The sequence below is a fragment of the Rhinolophus sinicus genome, chromosome 3, assembly GCF_057876585.1.
Source record: "Rhinolophus sinicus isolate RSI-liver-muscle chromosome 3, RSI-T2T, whole genome shotgun sequence".
NCBI lineage: Eukaryota > Metazoa > Chordata > Mammalia > Chiroptera > Rhinolophidae > Rhinolophus > Rhinolophus sinicus.
Window position 1 is genome coordinate 121719880 of NC_142503.1, and position 16702 is coordinate 121736581.

The 16702-nt window shown below is 30.5% G+C and overlaps 1 protein-coding gene across 4 annotated transcripts in view; it reads left to right on the forward strand.

Annotated features, from left to right (window-relative positions):
- STRN3 (striatin 3) overlaps positions 1-16702 on the forward strand; it is a 92959-nt gene that overhangs the window by 59999 nt on the left and 16258 nt on the right. Inside the window, exons 8-10 of one of the 4 annotated variants that reach the window (XM_019754512.3) lie at positions 3551-3661; positions 12122-12262; positions 16444-16577. In XM_019754512.3, the coding sequence (XP_019610071.1) occupies positions 3551-3661; positions 12122-12262; positions 16444-16577 (386 nt within the window). The remainder of the gene's footprint in view (positions 1-3550; positions 3662-12121; positions 12263-16443; positions 16578-16702) is intronic. The other 3 variants (XM_074328122.2, XM_019754513.3, XM_019754514.3) reach the window with 3 other exon arrangements.

A 16702-nucleotide genomic window follows, 5' to 3' on the forward strand; every position in this document is an offset into this window, starting at 1 on the left:
CTGCATAATATTCTGTCAGTATGTTTCTTTCTTTATTGAACCAGGACTTTGCTGATGTACATTTAGATTATTTTCATTTTAAAAAACGATCAAAGCAGTTTTTGTACATTTGGATACCTAAATTTTGACACATAATCTATTCTTATTTTCGCTTAAAATTGCTGGAAGTTTAATTCTCAGTCAGAACATGAAAAAAATTCAGGAATTTGATTTGTATAAAGTGGCATTATTTCTTTAATAAAAGTACCATATTACATACAGCTAATTGGTCTTTCTGTCCAAAGACTTGACTGTAATATCGCAGTTTCAAGAGAGGACCTAATTAGTGAATGATACCTGTCAATTCGTTAACTTACTTTTTACTAAGAGTATTTGAGAGTGATCTGAGTATCTTTGTAAATGGAAGTAACTGACAAAATTTTTTCCTTCCAGAAGAGACTGAAACATCTTTAAAGCATTGTAAGTTCTTAAGGGAAAGGACTCTCTTGAGAACAAAATGGTTCAAGTAGTTGCTTTCCTTAAGAAATGAAAACTGTCATAGGATCTGTGCAGTGTTTCCGAATTTATCTTTTCTACTCAGCAGGTGTCATATTCAGTTTTTCCAAAACAAAGAAGATGGACATACTCCTGTATATTTAATTCATTTATTTGAAATTTGAATTTACTTATAAATGGGAAGGTAGTGGTTTTCAGATTTAAGTTATTGGGTAAAGGACACAGATGTTTTTAAAATAGTCTGTCCTAATGAAACATATCTCATACTTACCCCCATTGGATAATCTATGTTATTTTTTATTTTGTATATTATCAGTCTGCTTAGATACCTCTAATTTTGAATCCTTTTATCCTGTGAAACCACTGTTTTTTAGAAAGCTTTTAAATCCTGATTTTCTTCCGTCTATGTTAGGTAGTCTGAGCTTAATTTTAGTAGTTTTTAGTTCTCACAATCAAAAATATTAGCGGGCACTTCTAACTTTGCTATTTCTCTCATGAAGACTAGACATTTTAAGGACGTTTAGTCATTTTCTGGTAAACACTATTAAACTGTGCTCTGTGGAAATTTATAGGACTACAAAATACAATTAATACCTGAATATTTGTATTTGAATATAATGGGTAAAGTACTGAATATTTGCATAAAGTAAGTTAAAAATTTATGCTGCATTAAATAGATTTGTATAATTCCTCTGCTTTAATAGTTAGAATTACCATAATAAAATTTTATGTTTTTGTGGTTTTGAGTAAAGGGTCAATTTTTTTGTGAATACATACTTGTGTTTCATTTAAACAAAAAAGTTGCCGTAACTGATTCAACCTCATTTCTTGGTATTTTTTTCCCTGTAGATTTTTTAAAAAACAGAATTAATATGTAGAAGATTATGCTGGCTCTTCCCTTTTGCTCTTAACTATTTCTTATAAGCACTATCAAATCAGCTGTTACTTACCAGGCAAGTTTCAGGATGTTGTTTGTGCACATATGCATTCACCAACCTGTTCTTTGCACTGCCTACGTTTACCTTTATTTTCTAGACTTGAGGTTATCTTGCAAGTGATATTTGTTTTTTTCCTTAAGCTTATCCTTTTTTATTCCCTGTGCTTTTTCACTCTCCACTACCCTTTGCTACTTTACTTTAGAGCTAGTCACAGCTTTATTTTTTTCTACAAAGGTCTTTTAAAAACTGGCTATCTTTTTACATTTTTCTGTCCTATCTGATTTCCTGTATAAAGTTTGCACCACTTAGGTTTTCTTTTGTTGTTTCTATGAGTTTTAAAAAGTATTTGCTAAAAATGTATCAAATTGTCTTGTAAAAATACAATTGTCTTGTATTTTTCAAAGTGACTACTAAGAATTGTTTGTCATACTCATACGTGCAAATGAGTGCAAATGATTAAGACTTCACATTTTTTCTTGGAGTATTCAGTAAGTTGATGATTCCTGATACAGCATAGTTTTCAGGAAATCTCATGATTAGAGTACATGAAAAGTGAAATTTCTCTTTAAATCAGTATTACAGCTGTATTACAAACAGTATTACAATTTGCAGATATGACAAATGATCTTACATATAAATTTCAGTCTTGAACAATCTAGTTTCAAGTAATTCAAGTTAGCAAATTAACTTAAACTTTGGATTTAGCTTTTTACATACTGACTACCTGAGATCGTAGCTGTATTCATAAGGGAGATAGTGATAACAAGTGCAGTAGAAAAGACTCAAGGGACAGTACAGTAAATAATTGAATTTCTGTGTGCCATCCAAAGATGTGAATTTCTTACGTTTACTACGTGTAGCAATCTATAAGGAAAAAAAGACCTTTTTATGTCCATTGTATAGATTTAAGTCAGTGAGATCTAGGGAGTTTGTAAGACTTGTGAATCAGAGTATAATGAGTTATCAAAAATTTAATAAGTATGCTTTCCCTAAAATCTCACAATTCTGTCAGTCTTGTTGATTGACTTAGCCTGTGTATTTTGGTGTAATTTTTATTTCATAACAGTGTTATGTAAGCTCTTAGTAATTAAGTTATTCTGTAACAGAATGTTAAACTTCCTAATAACATGGCTCTTTTAAAACTAATTAGAGGAAAGAAAATCTCTTAATACTTAAAATAATTCTAATAGACTTATTTTTGTACTGCTTTTTAATACTGTTTTTCCTTTAGTTTACTATAGAGTAAATTTTTTCTAGGCACAAGTATTTACTTAAAAGAAATACAGATTTGTTATATTCAGCCAAAAGCTGAGTGTCATTTTAGCAGATGCACAGCAATGTATATTTTCACTTCTACATGCTTGTCGCTGCTTTCATCTTACCTAAAAAAACCAACTCTGAAAAAAATTCTTCAGTGGAATTTGAGGGTTTTTTGTTTGATTTTGTTAATCTTAGTTGTAGACAATGGAAGAAGGTAATGAGATGTTGAATCATTTGGTTTGGGTGGGGTAGAGGTGGCAGTTCTCTGAATGCCTTGTACAGATTATTTGAGACTGTGTTTTGGAACTATATGTGTGTATTTATTGGACTAGAATTAGAATGCCTCTCCATTGGTATAATCAATCCTGTGCATGCAGAATCAGTGTGACAGAAGGTGCATGAATATTTTCATCAATAAAACGGCACTGACCTTTCCAGCTTGCACTTTTGAGTACTTCGCATGTAATTCATTCATTTGCTTTTATGATGCTGGCTGAATAATTTTATTAACGTTTTAATAAAGATGCAGTGATCTATTTTTTATAACATTAGATTTCTAAGGTCAGTCCATTGAAAGAATATCAGTTATAGAAAGACTAATAACCTTTAAATATGTGATTCATAGAAATGAAGCACTATTTAACTGTTACTATTAAATGTTTAGAAATTTATGAGATCTCAGGGCATTTAGAATTTGAGTTGTGAATACCAAAACTGAGACTGCACCTTTAAAGTATTTTGAGTATATGCTGTTAGTACATTTTTATTATGATTATGTAGAGCTATAACCATTTACTGCCAACAGCTTGCATTGCCAACTGCTGATACTTTTTCTTTTAATAATATGCTGCATGTAGATAAAGATGACCTCTCCCCAACTACTGAGGTTTGGGATGTAGACCAGGGACTAATAAGTAAACTGAAGGAACAGTACAAGAAGGAACGAAAGGGGAAGAAAGGGGTGAAGAGTAAGTGCAGATTCTATTATAATTTTTGTATACCAATCTTTGAGAAAAAAATTCTTCAGTTCTGTTTTTTTGTCTACTTTTCTTTTTGTTTCATAAAGGGGCAACTAACTTTAAACTTTGTCTGTTGTATAATTGAAATTTATTTGAATATGATTTAGGATGTGTTAATTGATCAAATTGAAAATCATTTTGATCTGTGGCTAAGGATGAAGGAAAGATTTCAAGGGTTTTTTGTTTTTTGTAAGCTTTAAAAAGTTTACCAAATTGTAAGAAATACTGGCCTTGGGATTAAAATAGAGATTTGTTTAAAATGGAGAGTATAAATTTCCTTATTTTTGATACGTAGTGTATTATAGCTATAACCAGTTCATAGCCAGGTTACATTTCTTGGTTAGGGAATCCTGAAGTACAGTGAATAGGGAAGCCCTTTCTATAATTTTTGCTTTCTGGCCTAGCCCAACCACAAACAACAGCAAAAAAATTTCTCCTGGGTAGTATTTTTTTTTTTTTTTTTTTTTTTTTTTTTTTTTTTTTGGCTATTCTGGTAGATGAAGGCCAGAGGAGAGGGTAGTGATGGCAGTAGATTTTGTTTGCTCAATAGCTGTCTTTTGGTGCTTTGATGTATTTTTCACGATGTTGTATCCTGACTGATGTACTGTAAAAGTATAAACTTAGCTATAGCACCTCTCAAGGAAGTAATTCATTTTCATTTTGTGAATCAAACTTAAAAACAGCCACATGAAAAATATCTTCAGACCTGTGACTATTAAATGGAGAAACTTATTTATGGGAAACTTTATTTTGAACTGACCATTCATTCTTACTAGTCTAACTTTTTTGACTGTCAAAGAGATACAGGCAGAAACTATATAGACATCTTTCATATTCCTTTCTCTGGTGACAAATAAATTAGTTTATAAAATGGCAGGTGTAATGGAAAAGAGTGTAAGTTTCCTTAAGTAAGGCCTTTTTATTTTTGAATGGTTTAATTTATTGTCGAGGCTAGTAAGTGGAGTTTTGGGGATTTATTATATCTTGTTAGGCAATTTTCTTTTATAACATTGTGCTAATTTGTTACTGTATGTGAATAAGAAAGACAAGCTATTCTCTAAGAATTTTCAGACTATGATGAACTGCTTATTGTATTTTAAAACCTTTAGTGCTGGGCAGAGGCTGTATTCAACTATAACATCACTTACCTCTATAATTCATGTATGTTGATCATAAAAGTACTTTTGCATGATTAACTATTTTAATATAGATATAATGGCATTAGAATTTTAGGGTTTAAGTCTTTTTCTAAAGAAATTAAGCAGTTTATTTTAATATTACATTACTTATTTTATGTATTATATTATTCATAAACTGACTTATCTGCTGAAGATTTCTTTAGAAAAAAATGTCAAATGTTGCTTTTAATTTAAAATACCCCATTTTTTTCCTGATAGAATATTAGATCTATACATTTTTGAGGTTTAGAAATAACATATAACTCAACTTAAGGTCCTTTTTAATTGTAGGTTTTTAAAGTTTTCTAAAAGTTTTTATTTAAAAAACATGTCTGTTTAAGAAATATTAGAAACAGATGAACTAAACTAACATTTAAAATTCCCATAAAATTTTAATTTTCCTTAATAGGCCAATAGTACACAAAATTTTATTATTTGCCTACTTAACATTAGCTTATAGAAAACATCATTTTTTGTCAAATATTCCTCTGTATAACGTTTTCTTTATTCTTTTTTTAAACAAGCTACCCTGTTATCCAACAGAATATTAGAGAACCTAATATGTGAAATGGGTGAAAGGGAACTGCTGTGATTAAATCAGGAGTTGGGGGACCTCAGAGCCATGGCTTGAGGCTTTCATGTCTCAGTACTATTTCATTATCCAGATGTACTGTATTTTCAGCCAACCCCTTTAATTTTGATTCTGTATCTTTTTTTCCAAAAAATAAACTAACTTTGCTTATATAACCATAAAAATAATTCCTGCTTCTTATTCCGACAATATACAAAGTATATAGAAACAAAGAAAAAGTCAAAATCTCCTGCAGTTCTACCACTTAGAGGTTAATATTTGGCATGGCATATATATTTCCAACCTTTTCTAAGTGTGTTTATACATAAACCTTTTAAATTTTTTCAACAAGACTGTCACTATATTATTTTAAACTAATTTTTTCTTACTTTATAGTCATCTAAATAAAATATGATTTTAGTGGTTACATTGTATTGCATTTTGTGGATTAATCTAGCCTCCATAAGTTAAACCTTTAGAATGTGTCACACACTTAATGTTTTTGTAAACGTCAGTGTCTTTAAGGTTACCTATGTATGTAGATAGAAAGATGAGGTTTCCAGCAGTATTTTAGGATTGAGTAATTAGGAGATAATAAATTGTTTCTTTTTACACTTCCTTTGTGAATTTTGATAAATACTTTTTAATATTAAATACAGAGTTCAGTAAGAAAATTTTGGCCTTGAATCCCTGCCATACAGATAAAACTTAGGGAATTAAAACAATTTTTTATATTTGACAAATTATAAACCTCGAATGGTCTTATCTACATAGATCATCATGTTAATACTAATATGTAATTTAACATTAAAAGATAACTTATAAATTTTCTTAGCCTTCTTATTATCTATCTTTGTTGGTTGTTTATTCTGGCATATCTATCTTTGTTGATTGTTTATTCTGGCATTTTCCCAGATACAGCTTTGTACAAGTTAGAATAATTCATAAACTGTAGTCTTTTGATATTTCCCCCCCTTATTCCACATGAATGACTCATATCTACTGGATCCTAGCACTAAGTTTCTAAAGATTTTTTTTTCCAGCTTCTTACTGGGAAGAAAATTATTTGCTAACTTTACCATATAGAATCAACAGATGTAATCCAATCTAAATACCTTTTTTTTAAATGAAAGAAAAAAGCGACAAGAATGTCAACTTTTTAACTTAGTTAAGACTCAACCATAATTTTACTCTTAAATGGAAAACTTTCTAAAATCAAAGAGTTAAGAAGCTAATGTTTATCTGTCTTCTGACTTGTTCACTCCACCCTTCTTTTTTCCTACTCGAGGCAAAAGAAAATGACTTAAAAGTGTGACAACCTTGCCTTGAATTATAAATACAATTCAGTATTAATTTCTTGCTAAGTGAGGTATACTTAAGAGCTGTACTTTATTAATACTTCTAAAAGTCAAGACCATGGAATTAAAGAGAATTGATGCAGTGATTTTGATCACAGGCTTCAAAAGAGTTAAGCTTCCTTTTCCTTTTAACTTTTTATTTTGACATAGTTTCAGACTTAAGGAAAAGTTGCAGGAATAGTACAAGGAATCCTATGTACTTTTCACCCAGGTTCCCCAAATGTTAACATTTTACCATATTTGCTTTATCCTTTTCTCTCTGTAAATATATACATTTATTATTTCAAACAGTTCAGAGAACTGAGTAAGTTGTAGACATTTAGCTACTTAAATACTTCGGAGAATGTTACCAGACCACAAAGACATTCTCTTACATGACCACAGTACAACAGTGAAAACGAGGAAATTAATAGTGATACAATACTGTTATTTAGTCTACTCAGTTTTCTTTAATTTTTTAAATAATTTCTAAGTTTTCTGTAATTGGGGAAGGGAATGAGGGGCAAGTTCTAATCTTTTGTTAAAATCTTCGTCCGGTAGGATTTTTCTAGTTTTCTATGGTCTCCTTTTTTCTTTATTTTGTATCTTATAAAAACATGTATATCAAAATCAATAACAATTTAAAACCATACAGTGTATAACATTTGAAGTAAGCATGAAGCATCTGAACTCTGGAATCTTTGTTTAGAATATGAGGAAGGAGTTAAAAATCTTTGTCTTTTTCAAATTGGGGAAGCTTAAATTGTGGATTATAGTATTTTCTTTTGACAGATGCTCTTATTTTTATGGCTTATTGTTACTTCTGTCCTATTTTATACCGTACAATAGAGGTTTCTTAAGAGGTTAAATTATTTCATTTACTTTCTTCAAAAGATTTAGAGGCTTTCCCATTTCAAAGATTCACATTCTGAGAATATGTATGTTTACAATTCTGGTTCCTAGTGATGGATTTATTTTAGTTTTCCTAATTATTCTGATTTATCCTGACTTTCCTGTATTTTCTATATGTAGAATATGATTTATCTGTCATTCCGCTTCTCTCTTTTACTGGTGTTATAGAATTGATATACATCTTCTGACTTACCAATCAGTATATTGGAGAGGGGAAGTCTTAACTTTTATATATTTCTTTTAAAGTAAATTGTGAGTATCCCTGGATCATTTTCTAGTTTTCTTTCTTTTAGGTTTCATATTAGTATTTCTCATTTGCTATTCCAGATTTGAGATTTCAGAATGTCACCAGAAAATGGAATATTTTTTAAAGTGTGACTTTAGTCCAAATATCTGTATATTAGGCATTTTAATACACTAAAGGAGAAATTATTCTTTTGTAGCAATAACCTTCAGTGGGCTTTACAAAACACTTTGGCACACTATAAAATATCTGTGATGATTAATATGCTTCTATTTAAGAGAGAATATAAATTCAAAGAGCCCATAAGCAGTTTAATATTGTCTCTCCTGCATCAAATAAAAGAAAAAAACACAGTTGTTTCATAATAAAGGAATATTACTTTCACCTAAGAGATGCAGTTGTTTTATATTTCTGGCTTAATATACTTTTAACACAGACCATTGAGTTCTTTAACTGATTTTGTTGTTGTTCTCCCCGAAGAAAATAATTTAGGCATTTTGATGACAGAAAATATCAGATCTATGCGCTTTCAATCAGTATGCTTTTTTATTTTTGTTTAATTTTTATTGGGAAACAGTGTGTTTCTCCAGGGCCCATCAGCTCCAAGTCATTGTCCTTCAATCTAGTTGTGGAGGATGCAGCTCAGCTCCAAGTCCAGTCGCCGTTTTCAATCTTTAGTTGCAGGGGACACAGCCCACCATCCCATTGTGGAAATTGAACCGGCAAACTTGTTGAGAGCTCGCGCTCTAACAACTGAGCCATCCGGCTGCCCCTTAGTGTGCTTTTTTAAACTGCAGAATCACTTTGCAGCTAAATTAGTTGTTTTTCCTTAATATTGTATCATTTTTAAAAAGATGACAGTTGTGTGAAAGCTTTATTTTAATTGGAATGGTAGTCAAAAATAGAACAGATCTAAGAAGGATAACTAAATTCTTATTCTAAAATAAAATTATCTTTTCCAGATTGCCTGCCAACACTTGGTTTCACTTCAGAATATATGATTAACAAAGGGAAGGAACATTTGAGAAAGAGAAAACGTTAGATTTGTTTAAAAAATACTGTTTTACTTAGAATAAGAGAGTATATAGAAAGATAAATTTCATATGTCATAAGTTGTCTGTAAGCTTGGATGTATAAAACCCCTAACAACGGTTGTCAGTCCATAGTAAATTGGTTTATACATGGTGTAGTTAGTATTTTTTGTTGTTGTCCTGTAATCTTTAGATTGTGCATTTGTATAGATTTGATGGTCATGGTTAAGAGGTTGAGTAGGTTGTTTTATAATTCATAATGGTAAGAAATGTTTTTCTTGCTATAAAAATTAGAAAAAGTATTCTATGGATTTTAGCAATAACTGAGAATCAGTTTTTAATTAATGTTTCATGAGTCTTCAGTTATGCTTTTGAGTATTGTTATAATACTTTGTTATTGATATTATATATTATTCTATTACACTAATACCATTAACAATTTTCTCATTGCTATCCACACTTCAGATGTTTTATTTGAAATTGCTTTTTCTTACATTTATTTAGGATATTGGATAGAATTAGAAAGAACTTGAAGACGCATTAAATTTACAGTTGAAAGATGCTTTACAAAGTAGATGCTAGATAAGACTGTTAACCCTGTTTCCCCAAAAATAAGACGTAGCCGGACCATCAGCTGTAATGCGTCTTTTGGAGCAAAAATTAATGTAAGACCCGGTATTATATTATATTATGTTATATTATATTATACCGGGTCTTATAGTAAAATAAGACTGGATCTTATATTAATATTTGCTCCAAAAGATGCATTAGAGCTGATTGTCTGGCTAGGTCTTATTTTCGGGGAAACATGGTATATATCTGGTTATGAAATCTGCTTTAATCCTTAAACAGTTTTTGAGAAACTAGAATTAAAGCAGGGACTTGACAGCTTTTCCTAAGCTTGTCACTATGTTACATAGAGACTAATGCAAAAAAAAAAGTAATAATTATGTAATTTAGGATCCTCACTTTGAACAGTAACTTTCATGTTGTCTCTGACTTTTCTTTCCTTCCATATGTCCCAGTCTATGTGTCAGGAAGAGTATGACTTCACATGATCTATAATGACAAACTAATCCTTTATTGTATTTGATTTTAGCTGTCATATGATGAAATTATTTATAAGATAATATCTAATAAAGTCAATTTTAGGGTACACACAAGAATAATAAGAATGAGCAGGGAAAGATCAATAAAGGCTTCACAGTAGATAGAACTGGTTTGGAGAATTGGGTAGAATTGTGGTAGGCTGAGGTGCACATTAGAGGATAGGAGCGTGCGCACACGTGCAGTCTCACCTTTGTGAGGAATAGGTGAGGACAGATAGGACACAATATGGTAGAAATAACCTTAGTGAATGTTGATACTTAACTATAGGGAAACTGCTTTGACTGGAAAATTAGATTTATATTGTGGATCATTAAAAGATGAGATTGGATGGAAAAATAGGATCAGATCATGAAGCACCTGCAAGGTTAAGTACAAGATGTTAGTTAACCTTAATCCAAAGAGTGTTGAAATGTCACTGTGGTTTCTGAGTAAGGGTGATACAATAAATGCGATACTCAGAATTGATTGGAGCTGGGAGATAGGAAAACCAATTAGGAATCTATTGCAGTAATTCCTAAGAATGAAATCTTTGATTAGAATAAAGTCAATAGAGACAAAGAGATTAACCTGAAGATTGCTTGAAGGGAGGATTCTTTTTAAAAACAGTCCCTACCCCTATTTTGTAAGTTGAAGAAGAATTATTGAGATGTAGTTACAGAATTTTAAGAACAGAAATCAAATCAATGGAGGTGATACTCGTAAGTGGGAAAATTATAAAGGAGAGCTATTTTGTGAGAAAGGATAACATTTATTTTCTTTCATGTTGATTTTAACTGATGGTTAGACATCCAGTTGACAGTTTTTCATTTATTAGAGAATTTGTTGACAGTCACTTCATTGTCGGGGAAAATCCTCAAATTATACCAAGTTTCTCCATTATAATTATTTTAGAAAATTCAGACTACTTGACATATTGTATGTCAAGTACAGAAGTAGAGTTGCTTAAGCATAAGCATTTCTAAAATGTCAGGGATTACTGTAAAATAGAGCTTATTAATAAATGTATAAGATTCTACCTATTTTCATTGTCTTACCATCTCACTACCTGTCATTTTATTAAGGACACATAGATGAATGATAGTTCCTATATAGTTACTAATATTCTAATAGCTATAGTGAAATTTAATAATTGCATAGTCCATTAATGTTGACATTAGTAAATATAAGGTCATAATGTATAACCTTAGATTTGCCTATTTTAATTTTTACTTTATATTGACTAGGAAGCATTTTCTTTTGTCTTTGCAAATTAGTTTTTCTAACATTCTTAAAACTATTTTCTTTCAAAATACGTAAGAGATGCTTCTCTGAAGTTCATAGTTAGAGATCCCACTGTACTGCAGGTGCTTTTGAGTTTTCTATTTTGGCCTCAATTATCCAGGCAACAGCTGAAAATTTCCCCTTAAATGTATGGCCTGTGACAGTGTTGACTTTCCATACTATATGAGAAAATCAGAGAGCTTATGGGTAAATCAGGTTTTTCATATTTGGGAAAAGTGAAAAAATATTTAGAGGAAAATTGGGGTTGGTTTGTTAATGACAGATTTGTTCGAATGTGGCAGGAAAATATCCACATAAACACCAGGGAAAGTTAATTGTTTGTTGCACCCTCATAAAAATCATTTGTACTTATTTCTTTAACTTTTCAAAATAGTGAATGAATTAAGTTGGAAAAACTCATGCTTTATTTTTTACACTTGAATATTAACCTTAAACACCAAAATTTCCTCTGTTTACCTTTTGTGTCTTGTTAGTTTACAGAACTTTGATTGAGTGACAGAAGACTCAATTTTATGTATATATATGTATACACATATTCACAGAAAATGAATATCTTAAATATTTAAATCACGTTAATATTTTGGGGTTGGTGTGTGTGAAAAATTGAAGACATCTTTAATTATCTGAGATTTTTGTAACTGGAACTTCTTAAAAATCCTGTTTGTTAGTAAATTGGTTTTAAAGGCTACGAGCAAGTCAAGCGGTAGCCATTAAATGAACCTCTGCTGCTGACATTAATTTACAGGGGTCAACAGGACAAAACTCTACGACATGATAGCTGATCTGGGAGATGATGAGCTGCCCCACATCCCTTCAGGAATCATTAATCAGTCTAGGTCAGCCTCTACTAGAATGACTGATCATGAAGGTGCAAGAGCAGAGGAAGGTACAAAATTTAGCTACTGTGTTTATTTACATTTCAGAAGACGTTAATTCCAGATCACATATCCTTAATATTGTAAATTTGCTGCTGTTTTAGAATGCTGAAGATCATCTTATATGATCTTCAGAGAAGGTGTTGGGCAAGCTCTTTGTGTAATTGTCTTAAGGATTTTGAAATTTTTGGCTTCTATGTCTCTGTTTTGTTTTTGTTTTTAATGTTACGTGGAGTTGTTTCTATTATAGGGGTCAGTTTAGAGTGTCTCTCAGAAATCTAGCTTATAGATCTAGTAGCAGGAAAATTGTTTTTAAAAAGACTTTAAAATAAGTACATAATGGAAAAGAACTATTTAGTAATTTTGCTTAAATTTGAACAACTAGTAACAGCTACCACATATTAGACAAATAAGTGACAGACGTTGTACTTGGAAATTTATGTGTATATTATTTCTAAAATTATATGTAACAGTGCCTGCTTTAATCAATGTAGAATAAGGCAGCATCATTGTTCTTTAACTTGGTACCAAGTATATACTACTTGGTAATGAATTTTCTAAAATTTGCCTAAACTAGAAATGTGTAGGAAATAAAGAACTACTCAGGCATTACTTCCAGAATTGATGTTAGCTGACGATATGTAGATATACTTGAGTAATTTATAATTCTAGGTCCTGATAATTACAATTCTAAGTAATAAGACTGAATTCTTACCAAAGGTTTATTGTGATATGTCAGGTATATATAAGGTTATTCATTATCTAATAATTTAGCATATTGATTGAATTTCATTGATGTTTCTATTTTTGATATGTAATGGAATTTGTTTGATGCCCCAGTCAAAAAATTTTAAATGCATCTCATTCTCTTTTACGAGTTCTCTAATAGCACATTTTTCGTACAGTTAAAGTTAAATAATTTTGCCTTTTTTTCTTTTACAGTCATCTCTGTATGCATTTACCACTCAATCATAATCTGTAAGAAAATTTGAGGAAGAATAGATAAAATCACTAAAATAATAAACCCAAAACATATTAAAGCATGAAAAGCAACAGGAAAAGTAAAATAGTCTTAATTTTTCTAGATCTCATTTCTATTATTGATCTATTTTCCTGTTTTACTTCAGGAAGTATTTTCTAAAATACACGTACCAACTCCATTATTTTTTATTTTATGCATTTTAGTGGTAGTTTAGCTTCTTTAGCTTTTGATCTATTTCACCAAATAATGCAGAGGAAAACTTCCTAAAATATTTGTAGTTTGCATTGTACATTTAAACTGAAGATTTTGCACTTAAACCAATTTAGAGCTCTCTGTGCGTGCTTATGTATATGGGTGCTTCTTAAAGAAGAGAATGTAAGTCAGTGATCTAATTCTTAATGCTGGAGGAGGAGGAGATGGGGAGTTAAGCGCAAACCTCATTATATTTTTCAAAGGGTAGATCTTAGAATTTATTTTAGACGATTCAAATTCAGCTTCAACTTAGAGCTAAGAAGGAGACGTTAGAGTTCGTAATCTCTCATTTTCAGTGACAACTTCCAGCTTCATGCTTTCCTGATGAAGCCTGTGTCTTACCTCAGTTTATAGAGAAAAAATGTCTGTTTTCAAAGAGAAACTTCTGCATTACAACTGTTCAGACTGTTTTTAATAGACTTAAGATATGTCATGTTAGTATAAATGGAATCAGTTATTGGGCTGTGTTCTTTAGGTTTGATAAAATTGAAAGCTAAAGGAAGAGTTTGATATGTTAGCTTCAGATTTCCTTGGCCGTTGGTATCTATAAAGAAGGATTAGTTATAGAAGTACATAAAGGACCTTGTGAAGATCCCATCTTATACTCTTAAGATTTTCATAAAGGAAAATGCAAATATGATAATAGTATTCTTAAATTGCTTGGTGAAATCCCTTAGTCTATTAAATAAAGAGTGTCATATTTTCCATCATTAAAAACTGCTTTTAATAAATTTTATTTGAATTACTAATGACATTTTTATGCTTTTGGAATCGTGCTGTAATTAATTAACATTAAGAAAATGAATTTATAGAATACAAATTAATTCCCTCTGCGAGGAAACAAGGGCAAATAAATTGAATATTTACTGTGATTACCACATGCACAGTGTTGATGGGTGATTATGGAAAGTAGAAATGTAGCTTAAAAGATTTTTTTCACATCGATATAGATGTAATAAATACTGAGTAAGCAGCATAGGTTGCTATGTGTAAATAAATATCTGTGTATATAGAGATAGAGAAATGTAGTCATATGATTAATTAGAAAGGGGTATAATACTAACTTTTTGTTTGATACAATTAATCTAAAACTCCAGTATAACTAGCTAATACTGCCCAGGCACTTCCCTTCACATGCCCCTAAATTGGTCAACAACTGATTAGAAATATCTGTGCACAAATAATGATAATGCAAAATAATTTGCTAGTATGTTAAAGTTACTTTAGTAGGCTTTTATCAAGATTTGTGTTATTGAGTGTGTAATTGTGAGTGGGAGGAATTGTGGCATTTTGTTCTAACTTGTCTTACAAACAAATTAGGAGCTTAAAAGAAAAATCTGTCCTTGTACTGGCTAAAAATTCTTTGAGTGAATATTACCTAATGAATTTCATATAATTGTTCTTAAACATAATTTTAAACTATGGATTTCAACATTCTTAACTGCTTCTGGTATTACCAATAATTGCTTACTAGATATTGGTAGGAAGAATCAGTGAGTGCTACAGATTATTCCGATTCAATAAATATAATCATTGAAAGATTATACCTGAAACTAATATATTGTATGTTAGCTGTATTTTAATTTTAAAAAAATTTAAAGAAAAAAGAAACATTAAATAGTATTAGTATCCATATGCATATTTTTAATCAAATTTACATTAGTTGCCGGCTCACAACATTTTAGCAGTGTCACTTAGGACCTTATTTGTCAAATTATAAAGCTTACTTTGATATTATAGCTTACTTAGTTTTAGTAATCTCATTTAGGATTTGATTTAGGTCAAATTATATAGCTTACTTTGATATTATAGCTTTCTTAGATAAATAATAAGATATTCTAAATAAAGATGAATTTTACTTTTGCTGTAGTATTTGTATCTAGGAGAAGTTGCCTTGTACCTTCTCAGCATTATTTTCAGTAGTATTAGTGATGACTAACAAATTTCATTATACCTGTTACGTTTCCTGTAGTATATTAAATTTATTATTCATAGGAATTTTTTTAAATTGATAATTAGCTTGAGTTTTTGTTTCCCTTTTAAATTTGCTCATGAATTTTAAAAGTGTTTGGATATGTTGAGTTGTTTTGTATTACAATGACTTGTGTACTTTTCTTGCATTTTAAGATTAAAATTTTGCTTTCAAAGCATGTTTGAATGATATTGAGAATTTTGTTTGTACTATAACTGTTAACGCAAAATATGTATTAGTATAATTATTCTAATTATGGCAGTATTTGATTTTAATTGTTCCAAGTAGCAGAAATTTAAAGTCTATAGTTAGTCGATATAGATTAGTTATTTTAGAAGTATCATGGTAAATAAAAGGGAAGTTAAAATAAAAAGGTCATAGCCACAGCTTGAAAGCTGGAAGACATTCTGAATATCGTATGGATTAATCTTTTACAGAAAGGAAATCGACATTTTTGGTGGTAGAACTGCTCTCTTCCTAGACCATTGTTATTGGAGGAATCTAAGCAATTTAAGGCTTCATTTCAGTAAACTGATACACTGGATTACAGACTGGCGACCACCTATATTTGAGTGCTTATATTAATTTTTATCAGGGACTTGAATACCTAGCACATCTAAGCAAATATGATACAAAGCAAAAAGACTTCGCAATAACCTATAACATTTAAAAAATACTATAGTTTTAATTGTACCGAAGTAATAACTGATTTAAATCAACAAAGCTTTTGTGCCCCACCTCCCAACCTGGAGTAATAGATCTAGTGTACATTTGATTTGTGGAAGATTATGTTGCAGTTTCTTTATTAAATAAACACTCATTTATTGCTACTCAGTAACAGGGTTTTCGGAAGAAATAAGGAGGGAAGTGGGAAAATAAAAATTATATTACTGTATTGTAACTGTTAAGTGCTTACATTCCCCCCACAATATTGTCTTGTACTGTATGATTTTTCAGCATTTAAGAAGCGGTTTTGTTCTTTATAGCTGAACCAATAACGTTTCCATCTGGAGGAGGCAAGTCATTTATTATGGGTTCTGATGATGTTTTGTTAAGTGTACTGGGCCTTGGAGACCTTGCAGACTTGACGGTAACAAATGATGCAGACTATAGTTATGATGTAAGTGCAGTTTTATTTTTAATTTTTTAATGATTTAATAGAAGGCTCCTTAATTTTTGGAAACACTTATAAAACAGAATTAATGTCAAGGTGCATGGAAAAGATAAGTTTAAGCGTTTCAATAT